Raw genomic sequence first — 26,683 nt, 5'->3', positions numbered from 1 at the left:
TTTGACTCCCAATGGCGTACTCAAAAGTCCCACTTACACACTTGTTTTTGTTTTTATATATATATATGATGTGGCCCTTGTACTGAAAAGTTGGATACCCCTGATCTATGGGAAATTGCACTATTAGATGTGTGTGGTGAGCTCCAGGGGGATAGCAGCAGCAAGGAAAAGGTGGACAAATTATTTTTACAAACTTGATTGATCTACCTGGATACATTAATGAGTTCAGAGAAAGTGATTTTATACATTGTTTCAATCTATTCTATAATTCCAGGATTTTCTTTCTTTAGATTTGCAGTAAAGAGTCTCTTCTTTGTTTGGACATTCCGTTGACCTAGATAAACACATACGGTATTGAATCCTGATTGCTTTGCCAACTGGCACAGAAGGACTTCTCCTCTCAGCCCGCTGGCTTCAGGATGTCCTCTATTTTTGGTGAAATGATCTGCGAATGATCTAGGGAAAAAAAAGAAGTAATTTCTGTTTTCTGGTTGCCAGACAGACAGCGAAACCTCTGGGTGCCACGAAACTCTGGTCCCTCCTTCTCTGCGGGGGCACTGGGGGTGCCAGACTATCCTGTATATATTTATGATGCTTCAGCCAGAAGAGATAGAGAGCAGAGAAGGAGCACAGACTCAGAGCTTGAGAAGAAGGCAAGAACCGGAACCATGAAACTGGTGATAGTCGCCGCTTTACTTGGGTTGGTGGTCTTATGCATGGGACGTAGAGGTAAGTACACCACTTTATGAGCATCTCCTTGACCCTTCTCTCTGTCTTCCTTACACATCACTCTACTGACCACTCTATAGAAATGGTAGAACCTTTTTCAAGTAGCTTTTCAGGATTGCTCCTAGAGAGTCAACATTCCACCAAAAATTGTCAGCTCAGTGTTTGGTTCAAGCTGGAGAGTTATACCACCTACCATCAAACCACATACACATACATTTATGAAGGCTGGTCTGTCTTTGTAAGGTTGATCATTGCTAAGACAGTCATGAAGAATAATGACAGTGGGGACCCCTCATAATGGGCACAGCAGGTGTACAGACCCAGGAACTCAGCATAGGGATGATGGGAACCCCTCATAATGGGCACAGCAGGTGTACAGATCCAGGAACTCAGCACAGGGATAGTGGGAACCCCTCATAATGGGCACTGCAGGTGTACAGACCCGGGAACTCAGCACAGGAATGATGGTGGGAACACCTCATAATGGGCACAGCAGATGCACAGACCCAGGAACTCACCACAGGGATGATGGTGGGAACCCCTTAATAATGTGCACAGCAGGTGTACAGACCCAGGAACTCAGCATAGGGATGATGGTGGGAACACCTCATAATGGTCACAGAGGGTGTACAGACCTGGGAACTCAGCACAGGAATGATGGTGGGAACACCTCATAATGGGCACAGCAGATGCACAGACCCAGGAACTCATCACAGGGATGGTGGGAACCCCTCATAATGGGCACAGCAGGTGTACAGACCTGGGAACTCAGCACAGGGATGGTGGGAACCCCTTATAATGGGCACAGCGGGTGTACAGACCTGGGAACTCAGCACAGGGATGGTGGGAACTCCTGAGAATGGGCACGGCAGGTGTACAGACCCAGGAACTCACCACAGGGATGATGGTGGGAACCCCTCATAATGGGCACAGCAGGTGTGCAAACCTACTAACTCAGGGCAGAAATATTACCAATAGAGTCTCTAAGATACAGAAAAAGGTGATTCGATTTACTGATTTTATTAAAAATGGGAAATAATCTAGTGATGTCATCTGTGCTTTTGTTTTTTTTCTAGCTCACAATCGTGGAAGTCTGGCTGATTCACGCAGTTCTGAAGGTTGGTGTAAATCTCCTTTTATCTACTTATTATTACTTGCGTCTTCCTAAATATTTATTATCAGGTTTACCCTGATTTGTCTTAGTAGACACTCTGCAAGGGTCTGGTAACACCCCAGTGTTAAATCAAACCATGCAATATAACCTACTATCTACATATCTGCTTTTGATGAAGGCCTAAGGCCGAAACGCGTCAGTTTTTTGGATGATGTTATTGCTGTAATGCTCAAATAAATATTTTCTATGGAGAAGCTGTGGAGTTGCTGGCCTGTACTTTTTATGAATCTACTTTTTGTAACGTAATAGATTATATGATGATCATATATTTTGTACTATTTTGCTTTCTATATATATACATTTTTTGTTTTATAAATAAACATGTTGTACAAGGAGCACCTATGGCAAAGGATTTCCAGAGCACTATGGGAGCAGTGTTGTCACCATAGCCTGCTTTCCTGATCAAAACTTGGGTCATACTAGTGCGACATACGCTCTGACTTTGGGAACACATGACGCATGACGTGTATAACTTAAAGGTTCCCTATAAGAGCCGTCTTAACTGGTCCGACACAAGTCGGTTCCGACTTTGAAAGAGGTTCCTGCACTACTTTAGTCCAACTTCAGCCCATTCAGTATCATTGAAGTCGGATCAAAGTCAGATCATCATCTTAACTAATCCGACTTTGGCATGCGACTTGTGCTCTGAGGATCTTGAAGGGGAGCCCCGCACCAAAATGAAAAAAAAAAAAAAAAGCAAGCCATTTGGGTCTGGTATGGATCTCAAAGGGAAATCCCATGCTAAAATGTAAAAAAAAAAATGGCATGGAGTCCCTTTCCCAAGACCATACATACCAGGACCTTCGGATTTTGGAGGGAACCCCATGCCATTTTTTTTATTTTATTTTGGCATGGGGGGTCCTCCTAAAATCCATACCAGACCCTTTGGTCTTGTGAGGGGAACCCCACGCATTTTTAAAAAACATTTTTATTTTGGCGTGGGCTTTCCCCTCAAGATCCATATCAGACCCAATTAGCCTGGTATTGTCAAATCAAAGTCGGGTCCTGTTCATTGAAGCCGCATGAAAGTTGAACGTGAAGTCGTAGGGAAGTCGGAGTGGAAGTCGTCTTGACTTCCATGTCGGAGCAGTGTGAACCTGGCCTTAGACTTCAATCACCCTCTACTGTTACTCATCACCATGAAATAGGGTGGGGGTGGGGCAGAGGCGTAACTAGAACCTTTAGGGTCCCTGTGCAAGAAACCATAAAGGGCCCACGGGGGGGGGGCCCACCCACGGTGGCCAAACGCCAGGGCCTGGTCCCAAATGTGACCTTTGCGACCAAGGTGTCAGAAGTTTTCTATATTTGTTATTTCATTATTTTAATTATTTTTTTTAACCTTTTAGTTCATTTATGTATTTACAATTTAATTTTTTATATTTTTTTACAAGAGAAGTATGTTTTTTTTTTATTATTCATACTTACCTAGGTGGATGCAGCATTGGTCCGATCTGTCCTTCAGGCACCTCTACACTGAGAACTGAGTGATTGAACTCCGCCGATCGCTCAGTTCTTACAGCTTCCCGAGCAGAGAGCTGGTGACTGTCAGTCACTGCTCTCTGCTCCACCCCCTCCTCGCTCACTGAAGTGCTGGGCTGTGGAGGGGGCAGGGGGCGGCCGGCTCAGCCTCTCAGCGGTTTGCTAACTGGTGCGCTGAGCTGTGGAGGGACTGGGAGGGGGTGGGAGTGGCCGGATCAGCCTCTCAGTGGTTTTCTAACTGGTGCGCTGAGCTGTGGAGGGGGGTGGGAGGGGGCGGGAGCGGCCACCTCAGGCTCTCAGTGGCTTGCTGAGAGGCTGAGGCAGGTGTTGGTCCAGGGATCTAGGCGGACTCTGTGGTCGTGATGACGCCGAGCCTGGTCTGACTTTTGTGACGTTAGCAGAGAACAGACTTCAGCCCGCTCTCTGCTGAAAAAGGGTCACAGGAGTGCAAAACGAATTGCACTCCTGTGATCCACAGGAGAAGTAGAGACAGAGAAAAGGGATTGAGGACACACAGCCCTCCATCTCTTTCTCTGCAGCCTCAGCAGCACAGAATAAATGGACAGGAATAGCTCTGTACAGAGGCTTCCCTTCCATTCATAAACGGAGGCACAGTAAAACACGTTGATCTTCTTATGTGGACCTTCTTTGTAAATATAGGAATGTTCTCTTTAGTACAGATGTGGGTACATTACATGGATATGGTCACTACCAGTGGCGTCGCTTGGGGGTGGCTTTTGGGACTATTGTCCCAAATCTGGGGCCCATAGCCCCGAGTCTCTGCAGGGGTCCCCAAGGGGAGGGGACATTCTCTTGGGACCCTGATGTAGGTGGGGGGGCTCTCTGGGGACCCTGATGCAAGGGGGAAGGTCTCTGTGGACCCTGATTTTAAGGGGGAGCATCTCTGGGGACCCTGATTTTAAGGGGGAGGCTCTCTGGCAACCCTGATTTAAGGGGGAGGCTCTCTGGGGACCCTAATGTAAGGGGGGGCTCTCTGGGAAACCTGATGTAAGTGGGGGGCTCTCTGGGGACCCTGATGCAAGGGCGAGGCTCTCTGGGGACTCTGATGGAAAGAGGAGGCTCTCTGGGGACACTGATGTAAGGGGGGGCTCTCTGGGGACCCTGATGTAAGTGGGGGGCTCTCTGGGGACCCTGATGTAAGTGGGGGGCTCTCTGGGGACCCTGATGTAAGTGGGGGGCTCTCTGGGTATATATATACACACACACGTATATTACTGTATATACATGTGTATGACTTTCTTTACTACGCTGCTATGGGCTCTAGCCCCAGATCTTTTGTAGACTTAGCAATGCCCCTGGTCACTACTATGTCCTTTTGAAATTTTGTATAATAAACTTGCCATTTTATGGTATATTTTCTCTTTTGTTGGCTTCGCTCTCTACCTGTATGCCCTCCTACAGTCCCTTGGCTACAAAATGTTTTGTGTTCTACATATAGGAGTGGGGTGTGGGCATAATAATATGGTATGTTCTTCCTTTATCCAAATTTTACAGCCCTGATTATCATCTAATGTGTAAAGAGATAAGAAGGGTGGGGATGGACATCTAATATCTCCTTGTCTCACCGGTAACGCCTCTCTTTTCCTTCTGCCAGCTTTTATCTCTAGACAAGAGTCCGCCAACTTTGCCAAAAGACACAGACGTAGCAACCTTCGTAATGCGTAAGTGTTGTGTTTCTCCTCAATTCAGTTATCCAGAACGACTAACTTCAACCTGGTGTGGTGATAGTCAACCATTGGATCTCCAGCAAATGCAAGTCTCAGTATTCCCTACCCCTTCCCCGATTCCCTGGAGTTTGTAGCTCCACCCAAACTGGTCATCCACAAGTTGACTTATCACCGTTTATGTGGGTCCTTGCCTCCTATCTTGTTATGCATCGTCTTGGTTGACCTGTGGTGGTAACCTTCTGTTTTTCTGTCTTGCTTAGGGTCTTCGGGACCCCCGTAAGAGACCCCCTGGAATCCAAGAGAGAAGTATGTGAGCTCAACCCAAGCTGCGATGAACTGGCTGACCACATTGGATTTCAGGAGGCCTACAGGCGCTTCTACGGCCCGATCTAAAGACCCAGTGCCATTGCTTCTCTTCCCTTCCTTGTACGATACCTTTCACTTATCCTGCTTTCTTCACAACATATCAAGCTGGCCAGTTGTCACAAACATCTTCCAGATGGGCCACACTCTTGTTTCTTTGTGTGTGTTGTAGCTAAGTAGCCTTTACCTCATGTAGCCAGGCAAGAATAGCACAGGAGCGGGGGGAGGGGATGGTTATGGGTTTTAGGATGGGCCCTTTAAGGCGGGCAAGCACTTTAAATAGACTTTTGCATGCTGTATGAGAAGATAGGATCAAGAAAGGTCAAATCTCTCAGACTTAGATTGCACAGGGTTATACTTATGTTGACAGGTCACCTTAAATAGCTAACTGCCACTTGATGAGATATGAAAAGGCCTTGGGGTGCTTGTAAGTGAGCCAAACGCACCCCAGGCCTTCTGCCTTCTTCAGTTTTATAACATTGTATTCCGTACTGTGCACATTGCGGGGACAGGCAGGGTCCCCAATGCCTTGTGTGCCCCCCAGACTGACAAACAGCCCGAAATTGGACTTCTCGGCATGGACACGCTTATCAGGCTTGCTTCTATAACTTCAATATGGTGCTATGTGGAATTATGTTATTGAATGTTGTTTATTATAAATAAATATGTATTAAGTTTATAACGTGTGTGCTTTGTTCTATATGGATTGCCAGTTTATATATGATAATCTGCAGAATGTACAGTAATTCCTTCCATTACTGGTCTCTCTAGAGATCTGCAGAACATCCAGTCCTCCTCACATACTTGAGACCCCCATCTCATCAGAGTACCCCCATACTTGAGACCCCCATCACACTAGAGTACCCCTATACATAACATCTTCCCATCACATCAGAGTACCCCTATACAAGAACCCTGGTCACATCAGAGTACCCCCATACATGAGACCCCCATCACATCAGAGTACCCCTATACACAAGATCTTCCCATCACATCAGAGTACCCCTATACAAGAACCCTGGTCACATCAGAGTATCCCCTATACATGAGACCCCCATCTCATCAGAGTACCCCCTAGACACAAGATCTCCCCATTGCATTAGAGTACCTCCTATACAAGAACCCCCCATCACATCAGAGTACCCTTATACATGAGACCCCCATCACACCAGAGTACCCCTATACACAAATCCCCCAGCACATCAGAGTACCCCCCCACCCCGTACACGAGACACCATCACATCAGAGTACCTCCTATATATGAGACCCCTATCACATCAGAGTGCCCCCTATACATGAGACCCCCCATCACATCAGAGTACCCCTATACACAAATCCCCCATCACATCAGGGTACCCCCGTACACGAGACCCCCATCACATCAGAGTGCCTCCTATACATGAGACCCCCCATCACATCAGAGTACCCCCTATACATGAGACCCCCATCACATCAGAGTACCCCCTATACACGAGACCCCCCATCACATCAGAGTACCCCCTATACATGAGACCCCCATCATATCAGAGTACCCCTATACACAAATCCCCCATCACATCAGAGTATCCCCTATGCACAAGATCTCCCCATCACATTAGAGTACCTCCTATACATGAACCCCCCATCACATCAGAGTACCCCTATACACAAATCCCTCATCACATCAGAGTAGCCCCCGTACAGGAGACCCCCATCACATCAGAGTACCCCCTATACATGAGACCCCCATCACATCAGAGTACCCCCTATACATGAGACCCCCATCACATCAGAGTGCCTCCTATACATTAGACCCCCATCCCATCAGAGTACTCCCTATACATGAGACCACCATCACATCAGAGTGCCTCCTATACATTAGAACCCCATCACATCTGAGTCCCCCCTATACATGAGACCCCCCATCACATCAGAGTACTCCCTATACATGAGACCCCCCATCACATCAGAGTACTCCCTATACATGAGACCCCCCATCACATCAGAGTACTCCCTATACATGAGACCCCCCATCACATCAGAGTACTCCCTATACATGAGACCCCCCATCACATCTGAGTCCCCCCTATAATGAGACCCCCTATCACATAAGAGTACCTCCTATACATGAGTCCTCCTCATCGCCTCAAAGTACCCCCTATACATGAGACCCCCCATCACATCAGAGTACTCCCTATACATAAGACCCCTATCACATCAGAATACCCCCATGACAGAGTCCGCCATCACATCAGAGATCCCCCATTACCACAGAGACCTCCTCGATCACAGAGTCTGCTTATCCATCACTGATCCAAGGCAATTGGGGTCTCATGTTTGCAGCACCGCAAGGGGGACCCAAAGGGCACCTCAGGGTGTCATGGCACCTTGGTTGCTCTTGAGATCTGCAGAACATCGCTCTTCATCCTACACAGTCCTGAAAGGTAAAAATAAACACAAGACTTCAATCTCTTTCATTACCCCCTGGGGGTTTTTTTATTCCTACTACAGAATATTATCACCATGACTTTCTATACAACAAACCATTACTAGCCGTGACGAATCCTGATAGCCCTTTAATGTTACACAGAATGGCTACAGGTCACGCTAATAGCTCAGTGTTAACCACAGGTTACCTGTTTGCTTTTATTTTATTTTAGTAAATTTTATATTTTTTTAAGGAGATCTCCTCTCTCTAACACACCCTCATGTGAAAACATACGTCTTGAGTAGAAGTATTAGAGAATTAATAAAACCATTATGAAGGTCACCATGGCTGTGTTTAAACATTGTTAGGCTTCTATGTTGTGTTTTATGTCTACACACTGCTGGGGGAACAAGGACGAGAGGGGACAAGGAAGTCCTGATCAGAAGACTCTGGGAGGAGAAAAATAAAATGAGGCCCATACACCAATTAGACCATGTAAGCCCAAGATTAGGAAAGCTCTGAAGCTACAAGGTACAAGAAACTTGGGGTATCTTCATGGTAGATGAGAGCGACCACAACTTAGTGGAGCTGGAGAGGGAAGGTCTACTAGTACTGGATGGTGTCACTGCGAGAGTAGAGTTGTTCTAGATGTTTTGAACATATTGAAGCAGACCAGGGCCTTAGGAACAAGGGGAGCACAGGATAACATCGGGGCATTGAAAAAATAATTGCTTAGGCCTGACCTACATGAAGAAATGATGGTGGAAGCACTATTAATTCTGATCATGAAATTCAAGGTCCATGTACTGTATAGCTTTCTACCCAACTATGTCACCCAATGGCTCTCAAGTGACTCTCAAGTGAACAACAAACGTGTAACAGCAGTTCAAATTTGATTGCTTGCATCTTGACATGGTATAGTGGTCTCATCAAGACTGTGCTGCAAGTACAGTCAGACAACCAGCTTTTTCAGTGCAGCAGGAACATTTATAGCTCTACTCTGGAATGCTAGGCACTAGTTTGTATAGTCGAGTTTGGGGTGCCCATAGGATTTCTGGGAAAGTGGCACCTATTTGGTATATATTAAAATATTATAAACAGTCTGCGATTTTTGTCTTTGACATATAACTCAAATCAATTGAAACATGGACTAAGAGAAGTTAAAAAAAGAAGGGGTTACCATAAGAGGACCAAGCGGTTTGACTAATGATAATTTATTGGATAAAATAGTTACAAAATCCTAATTCAAGAAAAAAAAAAACACCTTCACCCTTCACCTATTAAAAATGACAACGTTGTCCTATAAGCAGTGGGCAGCAGCTGCTCACAAACATCCATCTACAAAGTCCATAGGACACCCTCTAATTTCTTTATTTGGACATATTTGCCCTGTTGTTTAAATCAATTATAAGCCATGCAGGCTTGGTTTGAACCCATTGAGGGATATGATGGAGTAGTCCTCTGGCTCTGTTTAATTAGAGGGCATCCTCCCGTAGAAGCCTATGGACTGTGTGGATGGATGTGTGTAAGCAGCTGCTGTCCGGTGCTTGTATGACAACGTTGTCAATTTTAATTGATGAAGGGTGAAGGTGACTATTTTTCTTGAATTAGAGTTTTGTGACTGTATTTTCTACAATAAATTGTCATTAGTCAAACTGCTTGGTCCTTTTATGGTAACCCCTTCTTTCTGGGGCTTCTCTAAGTCTGTGTTGCAATTGTACTGTTTACGGTTACTAGGATCGCACCCCTAAACCCATGGTGATCCGACTGACTTTTGACTGAGAAAAGTGGGAACTGTTTTCTTCCCTTTATTTTGAATACCTCCTGTTGCTTTTTATTATTTAGTGATATAACTCAAATCCCATCATGCTTCTGCTTCTGGGAATCATGCCTGGGGCTGTTGAAGTCTTGCAATGCCTTATAGGGCTGACCCCTGAGCTAGAATATGCTCCTCAGCCCGTATAATATAAATATATATATATATATATATATATATATATATATATATATATATATATATAATTGTCAAAAGTATTGGGACACTTGCCTCTACACACACATGAATTTTAATGACATCCCAATCTTCGTCTGTAGGGTTCAATATTGAGTTGGCCCACCCTTTGCAGCTATAACAGCTTCAACTCTTCTGGGAAGACTGTCCACAAGGTTTAGGAGTGTGTCTTTGGGAATCTTTGACCATTCTTCCAGAAGCACATTTGTGAGGTCAGGTACTGATTGTTGGACGAGAAGACCTGGCTCGCAGTCTCCGCTCTAATTCATCTCAAAGGTGTTCTATCTGGTTGAGGTCAGGGCTCCGTGCAGGCCAATCAAGTTCCTCCACCCCAAACTCACTCATCCATGTCTTTATGGACCTTGCTTGGTGCACTGGTCCAAATCATTTGGTGGAGGGGGGATTATGATGTGGGGTTGTTTTTCAGGGGTTGGGTTTGGCCCCTTAGTTCCAATGAAGGGAACTCTTTAGGTGTCAGCACACCAAGACATTTTGGACAATTTCATGCTCCCAACTTTGTGGGAACGGTTTGGGGATGGCCCCTTCCTGTTCCAACACGACTACGCACCAGTGCACAAAGCAAGGTCCATAAAGACATGGATGAGTGAGTTTGGGGTGGAGGAACTTGGCTGGCCTGCACAGAGAACTGACCTCAACCCGATAGAACACATTTGGGATGAATTCGAGTGGAGACTGCGAGCCAGGCCTTCTCGTCCAACATCAGTGCCTGACCTCACAAATGCTCTTCTGGAAGAATGGTCAAACATTCCCATAGACACACTCCTAAACCTTGTGGACAGCCTTCCCAGAAGAGTTGAAGCTGTTATAGCTGCAAAGGGTGGGCCAACTCAATATTGAACCCTACGGACTAAGACTGGGATGCCATTAAAGTTCTTGTGCGTGTAAAGGCAGGCGTCCCAATACTTTTGACAATATAGAGTGTGTATATACTGTAGGCTATGCAGCAATTCATTCATGTTATGATAAAAAAAGAGAGAGGTTATAAAAAGGATAAACTGTGGAATGTATCCCATAAAAATGACTTTTGAAACAGCCCCCCCCCCCACACACACACACCAAAACATTATAAAAACATAAAATTGTACAAAAACAGGTTTCATTAAAAAAAAATCAAACTGTTAGTACAGTTAATAGAAAAATTACATCATGACTGACGGAAAAATAAAATCTCTTTTTTGCAGTTAGTACTTAGGAAAAAAAAAATACATTCAACAAAGCTCGGTAAGGTGAAGGCACATAATCGCAATATGGATGATCAAGAATAAAAACAGGCTCTAAAAAAAAAAGGCATTTAGCTCATAATATCTTCTATTTGCACAGAAATATCTATTATTACCTGCAGATAAAGGGGTTAGGTTTTTTTTTTTTATCTTGTTGATAATAATATAAGAGCAGCATTTTTAAACTACCGGTATATAGGAAAACTGAAAATTTTCAAGATAGAGCAGTGCCGTGTACAACCACATGATGTTCAGCAGCAGTTAGCATCATAATCATAGTAATATAATAATGTGTTATGCTTATGGAGCAATGGAAGTGTGCAGTCATCTTTTTTATTGCTATATATTCCAGTACGTGCTCAACTGCAACGTTAGGAAACAAGAAATGACAGTACCTTATTTTTACCACAAGATGGCACCAACAGACCACTGATAACAGTCATTATACATTTTGACCACACGATGGCAACAAATGTAACTGATAGCATGCAGTAAGCATGTGCAGTTCCTTGTTTTGGCCACAAGATGGAAGCAGAGGGCCACATGCACCAAACCCAAGCATAAGTTTAGATCAGGGTTTCTCAACCAGGGTTCCATAGAACGCAAGGGTTCCTCCAGAGGTTGCTAGGGGTTCCTTGAGCTGTGGCTGGTTGACCTGCCATCTGGTGATGCCTTGGTCCGAAGCCACTTGGCAGAGCAGCATGATACCAATAATCTTTTTAACTCTTGGGAAGGGTGGCTTTTTGACCATCAATGTAAGGGGCGTTCTTCCCACTGACCACAAATGGGTCCCTCTGGGGTAAAAAGGTTGACAAAGTTTGGTCTAGACCAGGGTTTCTCAACCAGGGTTCCATAGAACCCAAGGGTTCCTCCAGAGGTTGCTAGGGGTTCCTTGAGCTGTGGCTGGTTGACCTGCCATCTGGTGATGCCTTGGTCCGAAGCCACTTGGCAGAGCAGCATGATACCAATAATCTTTTTAACTCTTGGGAAGGGTGGCTTTTTGACCATCTATGTAAGGGGCGTTCTTCCCACTGACCACTAATGGGTCCCTCTGGGGTAAAAAGGTTGACAAAGTTTGGTCTAGACCAGGGTTTCTCAACCAGGGTTCCATAGAACGCAAGGGTTCCTCCAGAGGTTGCTAGGGGTTCCTTGAGCTGTGGCTGGTTGACCTGCCATCTGGTGATGCCTTGGTCCGAAGCCACTTGGCAGAGCAGCATGATACCAATAATCTTTTTAACTCTTGGGAAGGGTGGCTTTTTGACCATCTATGTAAGGGGCGTTCTTCCCACTGACCACAAGTCCACAAGTGTAAGAAGCTTTCTTTCCTCTGACCACCACACTAATGTATCACGAGTTGTAAATATAGTCAATTTTAGCAAGGGTTCCCTGAGACTGGAAAGTTACTTCAAGGGTTCCTCTGTGTTGAAAAGGTTGGAAAGGGCTGGTTTAGATCAACTCTTATGGAATTACAAGGCTCAGTGGGTTCATGCTGGGAGTTATAGTTCTGAAAAGGCTGGTTTGGGTGTTATAAGACAGATTTGGTAGCTAGTTCTGTTAGGCATTATTGCTATTTATTATTGCATGGACTGAGCCATCCCATCTATCTCTATACACCCACACTATGTTCTTGCAAAACGTCAGTTCTGATTTCATAGGATTGCCTTTTGTGGCAAGCAGATTGCTAAATTTTTAAAGGACATTTCCTCATTCAGGTTACTTGAAACCACAAAAACAAAGCAATACCTTTTGCGAAAGCTACAGAAGGGGTTGTACTGAGAGAGAGATATTTGACCATGGAAAGGTATCCAAATTGAAGACAGAGACCCGAAACAGGTCCTTTATTGCTCAGTGTTCAGCCACGAGACCTTCACCTGCAAACATTTTTAGCATTTGCAACAAAAGAATAATGATCCAGTGATTGCATTTTAGCATAAGTATGATGGGGAAATATGTAAGCCAGGTTTGTTTCCTCTTTCTGCCGTTTCCTGACGCCCTGTTGCCATAGATATAGTAAAACAATTTGTTAGATGTTTACCCATTTCAGTGTTGCTGTTCTTGGTAATTTAGATATGATTTCCAATAAAGGGGAAGGCAGGGTTCAGGCAGAGCTGCTGGTTGGGTTTGAACATCAAACCTCAAACAGCTATAGCAAAGACATAACTATGGGCTGGACATTGGAGACATTGGCCACATGACCACCACTGATCAAATGGCTTTGCCTAAAAGCCCCGGCTCAAGCCCTTTTAGCAGAAACTATGTGGCACATTCCCCAGCCAGCACCCATCCACTTCCAGAGCAAGCTCGAGCTTAGATTAGCAACTTTTACAGAAGAACAGATTCTACTGGTGACTTAACCTCTGCTGATTGGCTAGCTTTGCCTGAAGGCCACACAATAAGCCCTTTTGGTGGAAACCTCATGGCTTGGCTGGCTTTGCCTGAAGGCCACAAGACAAGCCCTTTTAGCAGGAACTATGTGGCTAATTCCCCAGCCAGCGCCCATCTACTTCCAGAGCAAGCTCAAGCTTGGAATAGCAACTCCTACAGAACAACAGATTCTGCTGGTGACATGACTGCCGCTGATTGGCTGGCTTTGCCTGGAGGCCAAACGACAAGCCCCTTTAGTGGAAACCATATGGCTTGGCTGGCTTTGCCTGAGGGCCACACACCAAGCCATTTTGGTGGAAACCACATGGCTTAGCTGGCTTTGCCTGAAGGCCACATGACAAGCCCTTTTAGTGGAAGCCACATGGCTTGGCTGGCTTTGCCTGAAGGGCACACAATAAGCCCTTTTAGTGGAAACCATGTGGTTTGGCTGGCTTTGCCTGAAGGCCACACAGTAAGCCCTTTTGGTGGAAACCTCTTGGCCTGGCTGGCTTTGCCTGAAGGCCACTCACCAAGCCCTTTTCGGTGGAAACCACATGGTATGGCTTGCTTTGCCTGAAGGCCACACCCTAATGCTGCGTACACACAATTTGACATTCCGACAACAAAACCGTGGATTTTTTTCCGACGGATGTTGGCTCAAACTTGTCTTGCATACACACGGTCACAAATGTTGTCGGAAATTCCAAACGTCAAGAACGCGGTGACTTACAAGACGTACGATGAGCCGAGAAAAATTAAGTTCAATAGCCAGTGCGGCTCTTCTGCTTGATTCCGAGCATGCATGGAATTTTGTGCGTCGGAATTGTGTACACACGTTCGGAATTTCCGACAAGTTTTGTTGTCGGAAAATTTGAGAACCAGCTCTCAAACATTTGTTGTCGGAAATTCCGACAGCAAATGTCCGATGGAACATACACACGGTCGATTTTCCGACAACAAGCTCACGTGGAAGATTTGTTGTTGGACTGTGTGTACGCAACATAAGCCCTTTTGGGTGAAAACCATATGACTTGTCAGGCTTTGCCTGAAGGCCACATAATAAGCCCTTTTGGTGGAAACTGCATGGCTTGGCTGGCTTTGCTTGAAGGCTACACAATAAGTCCTTTTGGTGGAAACCCATGGCTTGGCTGGCTTAGCCTGAAGGCCACACAATAAGCCTTTTTGGTGGAAACCACTTGGTTTGGCTGGCTTTGCTTGAAGGCCACACACCAAGCCCTCTCGGTAGAAACCACATGGCTAATGTCTTGGTACCCGCATACCCCCAAAGAAATCTTAGAGGAATCATTTCTTCAGGACAGGTGAGCACTAAACAACTCTTTTACTGCATACGGTGACATGGCAGAAGGTGTGGGCAAACTGGATAGGCTTTGGCGTTGACTGTAGGTCTGCTTTAATTTGACCCCCTGGGCATCAATCAATAGGTAACGCTATGGCACAGAACCAGTTCCCCTCGATATTGTCCTGCATCACCCTGTACCAAAAACATCAAAACCATTCTGACCTGAAAACTTTAGGTTACACAAGTAATAGACTATCAATTTACCTTATTTTTTCAAGTTTCTAGATATACAGGAAATAAATCCAGCAACAGAAAATCCCTTTCCACAAATTCCACCAAAACAAAGATCCTTCTAATTTTCTTCTACATCTCACATACAAATAGACAAACCTACTTATCCAAAAACATCCGGTCTAACGCTTCATGAAACTACGAGCTAGCCATACACCACGCCATGAAAGGGTTAATGTAGGCCAGCCCAGACCGGCCAACCGCAATCCCACACAATCCATTTTCCATATCCATTTCTCGAACATTCCGTGACCCTACACTAGCTCTCCTCCTCCTCCCCACTGCGGATTTACTGACAAATATTTTCCTCTTTTGAGGCCCAGGGTGGTACTGGACGTTCACTGGCCGTCCAAACAGCTGCTAAAATCCCCTCCCGGCATGTCAAAACAAGGTTAAAAGACAGACCAGGCTAAAAAAAATCAGTTCTTTTGGTTTTAGTAGACGTTACAAAGTGAAACCCAGCTCCTTAGATCCCTCAGGATCTCTGGAAGGGAGATACCGTATTTGATTCTGAGGTTCTACTTGTACATCCAGCAGGACCTCATTGACTCTTTTTTTTTTTTTTTTTTTTTATTATTACCCTACCCAAGAGATTCAAGGGGTCAGTGAGTAATGCATGCCACCAACATCTACCCAGGCCCAAAATCCTATACTTTGTTCCCATCACAGAACTAACAAAGTAGAAGGGAATTTCCATGCTCACCAAGAATATAACAAGACAATTAATTATAAGACTCACCTAGAGTATAACCAAAAAAAATCAACAGGTTACCACTCACTCCAAATTTCCATAGCTTAAAGCGGAACTCCGAGCAAACAGCTAAATATGCATAACCTGTCAACAGATGTGGTTTTATGTCCATCTAGTTCTGAGATTTACACAGCCCTGTCACACAGCACAGCCCTGTCTGGTAGACACACGATCTGATTTCTCTCTGCTGCATTTATATGACACTCATAGGCCTCCCCCCCTGAAAAGTGAAAGGAGAAGCAACAGACAGATGAGCTTGTTTTCTTTGTCACTCTGCTCTCTCCTTCCATCAGCATATTCCTTGTTAGCGCATGAACACTGCAGCACACCCGATTGGCTCTTTCTGCTTCTTCTCCTTCTCTCAGTCTCAGCTCTTCTGCCCAGGGGATTGCAGAAGGCTGACACCAAGTCATATTCAGAGACTAACACTTCTAGCAATAAAAAATACACTTAGGGATCTATTAATAAAAAAAAATCGCCATGCAAATGCCTCAAGCATTCACACAGCTGTCATAAATATTGTGTCTAATATGTTTCTGTGCTATTGTCAGGAGCGTCTAGCGCTCCTGCTCCTCATGCCAGCATCCTGGTTTTGGCTATGGCATTCTCCTTATCTGTCTGTCCACCTGCAAGGTGATTGATGTGTCTCTGGGTGGAGACCAAACCTGATTTAAGCCAGCCAAGCCTGCAGTCTCATGCTTGTGATCTTGCATTTGTTACACGTGCTCCAAAGCTGCCTGTTTGTCTGCCCTGCTCTGCTAGATTGGATTTACCTGTGTATGACCTCAGATCAGATATCGACTATTCTCCGAACTCTGCCTGCCTTGTACCCGGACTGTCATAGAACCACTCTGCCTGTCTGCCGACTGCAAGCACCTGTTTGCTTTGCTCAGTTCTGGCCTGCCCCGGCATGGTGACCTGGCACTATAGCATTGTGTATGTAGAAAATCTGGGGGACCCGAGTACCGGTAGGCCTGCTTGCCTTATGGGGAAAGGGGGCTGCTATAGGTGAAGAACACAGAAGCCAGCTATAGTGCCTGACCACCTGCGTTAGGGTTAAGCAGGACAGCTGTGATCATCAGCGCTATCTAGTGGCCATAATTTGATATTTTCCTTATTGAAGTATTTCAGGAAAATACTGCATTACGGCCACTAGATGAAGCTGACAGACATAGGAAATAAACATATTAGACACAATTTAGGTGATTATTCATGACAGCTGTCGGAATGCTTGAGGCAGTTGCACAGCAATTTTTTTTTATAGAACCCTTGATGATGATCTATGATGTTATTGGTGACTGCAACGCTTTGTGCCTTTTATATTGGCCCTGGAGTTCAGCCTTAGAGGCTCTCCAGGAAAAAGTTCAGACCTTTCCATTTACTTAAAATAGAGGGTTCTGTAATTTACCTTTACAATAGATTCAATGACTGTGTAAGATCCAAACCCTTATCTGATACCAATGTACTTTGGTCTATCAGAGGAGTTGCTACAGATATATCATCAGTTCTATAAGTATATATAGTAGCTCCATCCTCAACACCCAGTCCATCTGAAAACAACGTCTCACTGCTTCCTATGGAGGGTTGTCATTGCATTATTGCACAACTGAAGATCTCCTGAGATGATTTTTCACAATCACTACATTGAATGCACTGGAGCATTGTCTTTTAAGGCTCATTGTCACCGAGGTGGCGAGATTGATTGCTGAATATTTATCAGTGGGTCATGGCAGATTTTCAGTGGCACAGTTCTGTGACCAGACACGGCCTTATAGCCATGACCTAAATCACTGATTCATACAGTAAAAATGACAGCCGCACCCTTAACTCACTATGCCAATAAAATAATATAAATGTGCAGCTGCTATTCCAAAACACAAAACAGATAAAATGATAAGAAAACAGTGCTTGCACCAAATTATACTAAATCAAAAAAAAAAATCCAATAAAACAAATAGTGTGCTCCTGAGGACGTCCCATGTTGATGACAAAACGCGTTGGTTGGAACGTCCGATCCAGCTGGAATGCACGCTGGGGGGGGGACCAGCTCCACTTCTTTAATCCTGTTCCAAGTATTTTTTTTACTCATGTAAGTGCAATTTTAATAAAAGTGTGTTCTTTAATACCACATGCTTCAATTAATACCCAAATAAATTCTGAAAAATAGCCCAAAAAATAATAACAAATGTGTTTCTGTGTAATCTTAAAAACCACGTGCTCCAAACACGTAAAACATTGTGTTCCAATCCACCGAGTCCTCAAGGCATATTCCACACTCACCAGATGGATATTTTCCTGGACCTCTGGGTAGGCAGCCTTGGAACACCACACACCTCTCTACAGAAGCCTACCACTGCTGGATCACTCTGTATATTTCCCTTGCCCATTCTGATTCGACATGCAGAGGTATTAAAGAGAGAAGGGGAATCCTCTGATAGAGTAAAACCATTTTATTCAACACACTTTTATTAAAACTGCACTTACACGAGTAAAAAATGCTTGGAACAGCATGAAGGAAGTGCCACTTGTCCCCCAGCGTGCATTCCAGCCATACCGGAAGTTCCTACCGACGCGTTTTGTTACCAACAGGTGACGTCCTCAGAGCAAACTGAGATGTATTTATTTTTAATGGATTTATTTTTGTTTGGATTTAGTATAATTTGGTGCAAGTGCTTTTTTTCTTTTTTAATACATTTACTAACCTAACTGCGAGGAGTTCAATATTGAGGGAGGTCTTCAAATAAGTCAACAGCCAATGCTGGAGAGATGAAGCGCCTCCCCAACACACGTTGATATGTCCAAATACAGAAGAAGACCTTCCTCTCCCTGAAAACGTTGAAGCAAGGCAACAAAGTGGGCATTTTAGGACATACCTCCTTTGTCCTACTCGCATCTCCTCACATTTGTCAGGTGTCTCTTGTCCTCCTCAGGTGAGTCAACAAAGTCATTTGGAGAGGACAATGGCGGCATGTCCAAAAAATGAATATTATCCACTTGCCGACCAGCGAGGTACGTCGGTGGAGTTCGGGTGGTTATACTGGAATGATGCAGCTGCAGGCATCACCCCAGTACCGTTTTTCCAGTCGACGGTCGGCTCTCTTTTAAAAAGCAATCCTAGCGGCTAACTAGCCACTAGATTGCTTTTACAAGCAACGGGAGGTTTTGTCCCCCTTCTCCTGCACTTTCCGCGGCTTTCTTGGGTTCTCCTGTCCCACCAGGAGACCCGAGCAATCAGCTGGCACATCGTTAGAGCTGAACAAAGCCTGGATCAGCTTTGATTGGATCTCGGCTAAGGTAACCCAGAAGCGATGACCTGACATCACTTCCGATTTACTTGGATGTCAATGGCGCCCTTTTCAAAAATCTAAAGCATTTAAAAACACAGATCTTGGTGTGATCAAATGCTTTTAAGGCAGAGGAGGGATTTGGGGTCTTATAGACCTCAGATCTCTCCATAAAGAGTACCTGTCACATGCCTATTGCTGTCACAAGGATGTTTACATTTCTTGTGACAGCAATAAAAGTGATAAAAAAAAAGAATAATTAAAGAAACAGTGTAAAAATAAAATATATAAATAATAAAAAATAAAATTTAAAGTGCCCCCATGCCTGCGCGCAAAGGTGAACGCACGTGGTCCTGCATGCACACAAACATTGATCATCCCACACATGTGAGGTATCACGGTGAACGTCAATCATGGGCAGCATTTTTTTAGCACTGGACCTTACATAATTTGTCACAGGCCTGCGCAATTTTGAACCGCGACATGTTTGGTATCTATTTACTCGGCGTAACATCATCTTTTATATCTTTTATAAAATTGGGTCATGTATCTTTTTTTTTTTGCTTTAAAATTAAATTTTAATAAAAAATTTTTTTTTTTAATAAAAAAATTGCTTTTGAAAAACCGCTGCGCATATACTGCGTGACATAAAAAAAATGGCAAAACCCACCGATTTATTCTCAAGGGCCACTGCTTTTAAAAAAAAAAAATATATGGCTAATGTTAGGGGATTCTAAGTAATTTTCTAGCAAAAAAAATACAGATTTTTAGATGTAAACAAAAAGTGCCAGAAAAGGCCTGGTCTGGAAGTGGCTATAAAATTTAGAACATTTTCAAAGCATGAGGGAAACAGGCAAGAAATGCATCTCTTGTTTTGTGCATATACTGTAGAAAACTGATTGAACCAATATTGGATATGACTGCATTATTCCATTGAGTTGGGTTTGGATATGACTACATTATTCCATTGAGTTGGGTTTGGATATGACCGCATTCTTCCATTGAGTTGGGTTCAAAGTCGATCTCTCAAATTAAGTTTGAGAATTTAGCTAAGGTGAAAGTAGGTTACTGAGTACAAAATTGGTGGAAGTTATACACGGCACTGCTCATATAAAATGTAAGCATCATCTTGAAACGAAATGAGCTTGGAAGAAGTTTGGCCCCTGAGGCTGAGAAAGTGGGGGGACCCCTATGGCTGGTAATGCTGAGATGAAGACTGGCCGTGCAGACAAGAGAACGTCTCCAATGTTCTTGGGTGGGGTAGTAGTATGGTCAATGCTCCTTGACTTTAGCCTCTCCTGGGATGTTATTTTGGAGAATAGAGTTGGCTTGAGGCGACCAGAGCAAAGTCGCTGTGAAGAAACAGATGAGCATGACGTTTCCTATCACCGAAGTAGCTGCGACGCCCAAAGTAATTGCCAGCGAGTCTGTCTCGTAGTATAAGCTGAGCCAAGCCTTGCGAGACAATTGGTCAGTCAGCACCGCTTCCATCTGGAAATGGGTCCCCATGACGGCACAGATGTGGAAGAGCTGGTGACTGTGACCTGCAAGGGAGTGTATATATAATTTAGGAAACAAAAGAAAATTATTATTCCAACAAACAGTTTTCCTAATGAATTAAGCTACCTCATAACGGATCTTTCCTAAACTCTTCTATTTTGAGGGAATCTTACCAATGTAGTCAAAGCGACCAGGGGCCAGACGTTCGGGGAGATGAGAAGCAAAGAGGAAACCGGTCCAGAAAGCAAAGAAGAGGTGATAAAGATGAAGGGGGATGGCTTCATTCCAGTTGCAACCTTCTCCGTAGCAGAAAAGGAGCTGTAGAATGTGGAGACACGGACAAATCATCAAGAATTGTTAAAGCTGTAGGAACAACCTATAGTTAAAAAGTCCAACTCAACTCAGAGATCCCACAAATAGAGTCCCTAAGAGACACAAGAAAATATCAGGGGGTTTAACTCTCCAGCATCTACCAAACATTGAAAATATCAGTTTCAAGTGAGTATAACCTTTCATTTAACAAAGAGAAATCAACCTCTCAGAAGGAACAATCAGACTAAGTTTGGTCAATCATAAAGAAAGGAGATCATTTAAAACAAATGATACATGAATACTACCTTTGGAAACAAGAAAACTGAAGAGATATGAAGTTGTCAGCTTTAGCAAACTCTCACTTTGTTCAGCTGGACTCATTCTGCAATGTGGAAGATGTTACATAGCTCATCTAAGGGTGTACCCCAGTTCAAATGAGTTTGAAGGACATACCCCAGTGTTTATACCCACACCAGTAACCCAGTCACCTTACTCCAATAACCAAGGTGTCATCAAATGTCTCAAGGCAGATGTTTCTAGTCCAAAAACATGATAAGTGGTGTGAAAGTTTGTGAAGCCACCTTATTCTAATTCACATAATGCAATCACCATAGTACCATTGAGTCTGGGATAGGTGTTGATTGTTGGGTTACGTGGTTAAAAAATGTGAATTAATGTCAAAGTGCTGGGGTAAAAATATGAAAAAGTCATTATATATAGGTGGCAGATGGCGTCAAAGGCCCCCACCTTTGTTTAGGGATGGTTGTTCCAGTTTGATGTAGATGGCCTCTTTTACACCTCTTTTGAACCATTTGCCCTTTCTGTCCACAATGTCTTCCTCACTGTCCTTGGAAGGATGCCCTTTCAAAGGAAGCTACTTGAATGAGCATTAAAATGCCTTCAACATTACAGAACAAGTCTAGCTGAATGTGACTAACTACTACTAGCCATATCATTCATGACCTGGATAAAAAAAGACTTCATGGGCTTTGGCAACCTATGGAAAATCTGTCTAATGTTCAAAGATGGAGAACAAAATGGCCACTCACTGGTGTCACTGGTTCAGAACAGACAGAAAACAAAAAAGAAAAAAGGCGCCTCTAAGTTAAACTTTTAATATCCCCAAACAAAATTAAAAACACTTACAAAATCAAGGATAAGAAGAGGCATAGGATGTATGAAGCAGGTGATTCGGCATCAGGAAAGCTGTGATACACTGGGACCTCCTGATGCCGGACCACCTGCTTCATACATCCACGTTATGCCTCTTCTTATCCTTGTTTTTGTAAGTGTTTTTAATCTTGTTTGGGGATATTAAAAGTTTTAATTCTGCACTTAGAGGTGCCTTTTTTCTTTTTTGTTTTCTATTAGAGATTGCTCCCCTCTTTGAGTGCAGCCCTAAGTGTTTGAAGACCACTTCATCTGTCCAATAAAGACACTATCTGCCTGGTCCTGACATTCTGAGCGCCTTTGATATACGTTTTATCAGAACAGACAGCTAAGCTCTTTTCAAAGATGACTACTTCTGAGAAGTCACCAGTTCCTGGTCTTCTCAAGACAAAAAGGAAAGGCAAAACCCACAGGAGCTTCGGTGACATCCCTCAACCCAAGCAAAACCACTAGATGCTTTTACTTAAAAATGGATGACTCACCCGGTAGAACAGAGGGATGTTGTCAAAGACGAAGGGGTGCACAAAAGCCACTGTGCGCAGAACTTTACTTAACACTGGCCGGTCTACTTCCAGGAATCTATTGATGAATGAGACATAGTATAATAAGGTCTTAGTTCTCTGAATGGCCTCCATCCAACATTTGTTTCATGTACAAATCAACAGGCACTCACAAAATTATGGGAGACCTCTTGTGGCTATCTGTAGATCGGTTAGTGCAATCAGAATTCTATGAGCCATTTGAGAGTCATTTCCATAAAAATTTGGCAAATTTTCTCAAGGAAGGTCACTAGAACTTTCATCAACCTTGCTTGACTTAGGACTGGCGCACAGAGTTGGACAACACATTGTACACCCATACTAAGGCCAATCACCTGCTGGCATGTCTTTGGAATGTGGGGGTGGGGGGCAACCAGAGTACCTGGAGGAAACCCATGCAAGCACAGAGAGAGTATGCAAACTCCAAATAGCATCCTGTCCTGGATCCGAGGCAGAAGTGCTAACCACTATTGCACTCCCACATGGACAGCATTAAGTAGGATTAGGTAAATTAAGCCATATGTATCTACTTTACATAGACATTTTTATGTCCATGTATGTTTGGTTCCCTAAACAGAGTGTTCACTTAGTGATGTCATTGGTTCCCAATACTTGGCATTTTACATTGGCTCAGAAGAACAAGTACACTGTACAAGAAGAGAAGGACTCAAGAGTAGGTACATCAGGGCTGGGACAAAGGGTGGGCAGCAGGGGCAGCTATCCAGGATTATTATTATTATTATACAGGATTTATATAGTTTGTGCAGCGCTATACAACATGAGGGCAGACACTACAATTACAATACACTTTAATACAGAAGAAATCAGTGGGTCCTGCTCATTAGAGCTTACAATCCAAGAGGAAGGGTCAAGAGATACAAACGTTAATAGCTGTGGGGGGATGAGCTGATGGGGAAAATAAAAGTACAGTTGTTAGGTGGGGGCAGGATAGGCCTCTCTGAAGGGATGAGCTTTCAGGGATCATCTAAAAGTGGACAGAGTAGGAGATAGTCTGACAGATTGGGGTAGGGAGTTCCAGAGGATAGGAGAGGCTCTGGAGAATTCCTGTAGGTGAGCATGGGAGGAGATGACAAGGGAGCTAGAGAGCAGGAGGTCTTGGGAGGAATAAAGAAGGGTTCAGCAGTAGGGGAGGGCGCTCCCTCATTGCATGCAAGCTCGAGATCAGTGGCTAGCAAACAAGAGTTGCAGTAGGGGAGGGCGCCCCCTCACCACATGCAAGCTCCAGATCAGTAGCTAGCAACCAGGGACTGCAGTAGGAGAGGGCGCCCTCTCACCGCATTCAAGCTTCAGATCAGTGGATAACCACCAAGGGCTGTAATAGGGGACGGCACCCCCTCACCGCATGCAAGCTCCAGATCAGTGGCTAGCAAACAATTGTTGCGGTAGGGGAAGGCACCCCCTCACCGCATCCAGGCTTTAGATCAGTGGCTAGCAACCAGGGGCTGCAGTAGGGGAGGGCACCCCCTCTCCGCAAACAAGCTTAAGATCAGAGGCTAGTACGGGAGGGCGTCCCCTCACCACATGCAAGCTTCAGATCAGTGGCTAGCAAACAAGGGCTGCAGTAGGGGAGGGCATCCCCTCACCGCATGCAAGCTTCAGATCAGTGGCTAACAACCAGGGGCTACAGTAGGGGAGGGCACCACCTCACCGCATGCAAGCTTCAGATCAGGGGCTAGTAGGGGAGGGCGTCCCCTCACCGCATGCAAGCTTCAGATCGGTGGCTAGCAAACAATTGTTGCAGTAGGGGAGGGCGTCCCTTCACTGCATGCAAGCTTCAGATCAGTGGATAACAACCAGGGGCTACAGTAGGGGAGGGCACCACCTCACTGCATGCAAGCTTCAGATCAGGGGCTAGTAGGGGAGGGCGTCCCCTCACCACATGCAAGCTTCAGATCGGTAGCTAGCAAACAAGGGCTGCAGTAGGAGAGGGCGCCCCCTCACCACATGCAAGCTCCAGATCAGTAGCTAGCAACCAGGGACTGCAGTAGGAGAGGGCGCCCTCTCACCGCATTTAACCTTCAGATCAGTGGCTAGCCACCAGGGGCTGTAATAAGGGAGGGCACCCCCTCCATGCATGCAAGCTCCAGATCAGTGCCTAGCACACAATTGCTGCGGTAGGGGAGGGCACCCTCTCACCGCATGCAGGCTTCAGATCAGTGGTTAGCAACCAGGGGCTGCAGTAGGGGAGGGCACCCCCTCTCCGCAAACAAGCTTAAGATCAGGGGCTAGCAGGGGAGGGCGTCCCCTCACCACATGCAAGCTTCAGATCAGTGGCTAGCAAACAAGGGCTGCAGTAGGGGGGAGGGCATCCCTTCACCGCATGCAAGCTCCAGATCAGTGGCTAGCAAACAATTGTTGCAGTAGGGGAGGGCGTCCCTTCACCGCATGCAAGCTTCAGATCAGTGGCTAACAACCAGGGGCTACAGTAGGGGAGGGCACCACCTCACCGCATGCAAGCTTCAGATCAGGGGCTAGTAGGGGAGGGCGTCCCCTCACCACATGCAAGCTTCAGATCAGTAGCTAGCAAACAAGGGCTGCAGTAGGGGAGGGCATCCCCTCACCGCATGCAAGCTTCAGATCAGTGGCTAGCAAACAATTGTTGTAGTAGGGGAGGGCTTCCCCTTACCGCATGCAAGGTTCAGATCAGTGGCTAGCAAACAATGGCTGCAGTAGGGGAGGGCGTCCCCTCACCGCATGCAAGCTTCAGATCAGTGGCTGGCAACCAGGGGCTGCAGTTTCATGTCCTCTCTGATGGCTACTGTTGTCACGACATGCTCCAACATGCCTGCTCCCCACCCATCAGGCCACAGCTGACACAAAACACACCGTGCATGTGCAACTACCTTCTAGCTGCAAGAAAGCAATCGATTGGCCATGCAGGGGCAGTGCACACTCCATGTCAACCATAGGCAGTTGGAGCAAGGGGGCAGAGAATGGGCACAAGATTCTATGGCATGCATTAGGAGGGGGGGGGGGGCTCAGTTCTGTATCCTTTCCTGTGGCGTTTGAAGAATCTGTGCCGGTACTGAGGTTCACTACCCAGCAAAGAGGCCACTGTTTCAGAAGAAGAAGTGGTGGTACTGGGGGGGAACGTGTTTTTGGGGGTTACCCTAAAATCTGATTGCACCCTTGACCACACAGGTAGATGATGGCAATTCTGTCAAAGTGGTCAGTGGAAGTACATACCGGGAGTAGCAGGAGAGACCAGTGCAGATGAAGGTATTGAAGGCTGCGATGGGCACGTAATATCGGTGCAGGATGCTGTTCACCCAGCGATCAGGCATGACGTAGGCCCCATAGGTAAAGGCACAGCCTATGGGAATAGAGCATATTAGTGAAATAGAACAAGACTATTGTCCATGAGTACGAAAATATCCATTATGTGGAATAAAATGACTATAAAAGAATAGGTACTAAGAATGACTACTTACCTGAGAAATGAACAAGGACCAGTCCGGTACCTACCCAGGCTGTAGAGACTGAGGGCTCCGTAGTCCAGGAAGTAGCAGATGTGGCGGGCATGGGCGGACATACTACTGAAGGTGTGGGCGAAGCTGGAGGTGAAGGGGTAAAGGCAGATCAGCATCATGTAAACCAGGAGGGGCCAATTGTACGGGTCCCCGAGAAAGTCCAGTGTGTATGAGAGCAGGAGGAACCTCCACAGGAAATACCTGGACACACACAATGGGGACAACACTTACTAATCCATCATTACCTATACAGCACAGACATCAGATCAGCGATGGTCAACCTACTAGATGTAGGAGTCCTCATATACAGTCCCTGACATCCGGGGTTAAACATATTACTACAGGAGATGGTCAGAGACTGGAGACACACTACAGGAGATGGTCAGAGGGATAGAGACTGCAGACATACTACAGGAGATGGTCAGAGACTGCAGGCACTACAGGAAATGGTGGTTATGACTAAGGCCTTATAGGCTGAAACGCGTCAACTGACTTAATCTGCATTTGTCCATTGTGGCTATTCAATAAAAATAAGACATTTTAAGAACAACAACCGGAGTGCGGATAATTTTTTCCACACTACATGTGA

General features: G+C 45.1%; 2 protein-coding genes across 3 annotated transcripts in view; one reads left to right on the top strand and one right to left on the bottom strand.

Annotated features, from left to right (window-relative positions):
- Positions 1–366: 366 nt before the first annotated feature.
- Positions 367–5,787, top strand: BGLAP (bone gamma-carboxyglutamate protein). The gene is made up of 4 exons (XM_073610635.1): positions 367–729; positions 1,806–1,847; positions 4,998–5,064; positions 5,331–5,787. The coding sequence occupies exons 1-4, from the start codon at positions 669–671 to the stop codon at positions 5,461–5,463; spliced, it is 303 nt and encodes a 100-aa protein (XP_073466736.1). The 5' UTR covers positions 367–668; the 3' UTR covers positions 5,464–5,787.
- A 13,899-nt stretch (positions 5,788–19,686) lies between these two features.
- Positions 19,687–26,683, bottom strand: part of PAQR6 (progestin and adipoQ receptor family member 6) — a 36,019-nt gene continuing 29,022 nt past the window's right edge. For both annotated transcript variants that reach the window (XM_073609373.1, XM_073609371.1), the window contains exons 4-8: positions 26,090–26,295; positions 25,811–25,937; positions 22,547–22,643; positions 20,756–20,900; positions 19,687–20,626 (exon numbers count right to left, since the gene is read on the bottom strand). In XM_073609373.1, the coding sequence (XP_073465474.1) occupies positions 20,355–20,626; positions 20,756–20,900; positions 22,547–22,643; positions 25,811–25,937; positions 26,090–26,295 (847 nt within the window). In that variant the 3' untranslated portion in view covers positions 19,687–20,354. The remainder of the gene's footprint in view (positions 20,627–20,755; positions 20,901–22,546; positions 22,644–25,810; positions 25,938–26,089; positions 26,296–26,683) is intronic.

Source organism: Aquarana catesbeiana, linkage group LG13 (assembly GCF_042186555.1).
Source record: "Aquarana catesbeiana isolate 2022-GZ linkage group LG13, ASM4218655v1, whole genome shotgun sequence".
Taxonomy (NCBI): domain Eukaryota; kingdom Metazoa; phylum Chordata; class Amphibia; order Anura; family Ranidae; genus Aquarana; species Aquarana catesbeiana.
Note: the sequence above shows the minus strand (reverse complement) of the source record. Positions and strands in the feature narration are given on the sequence as shown.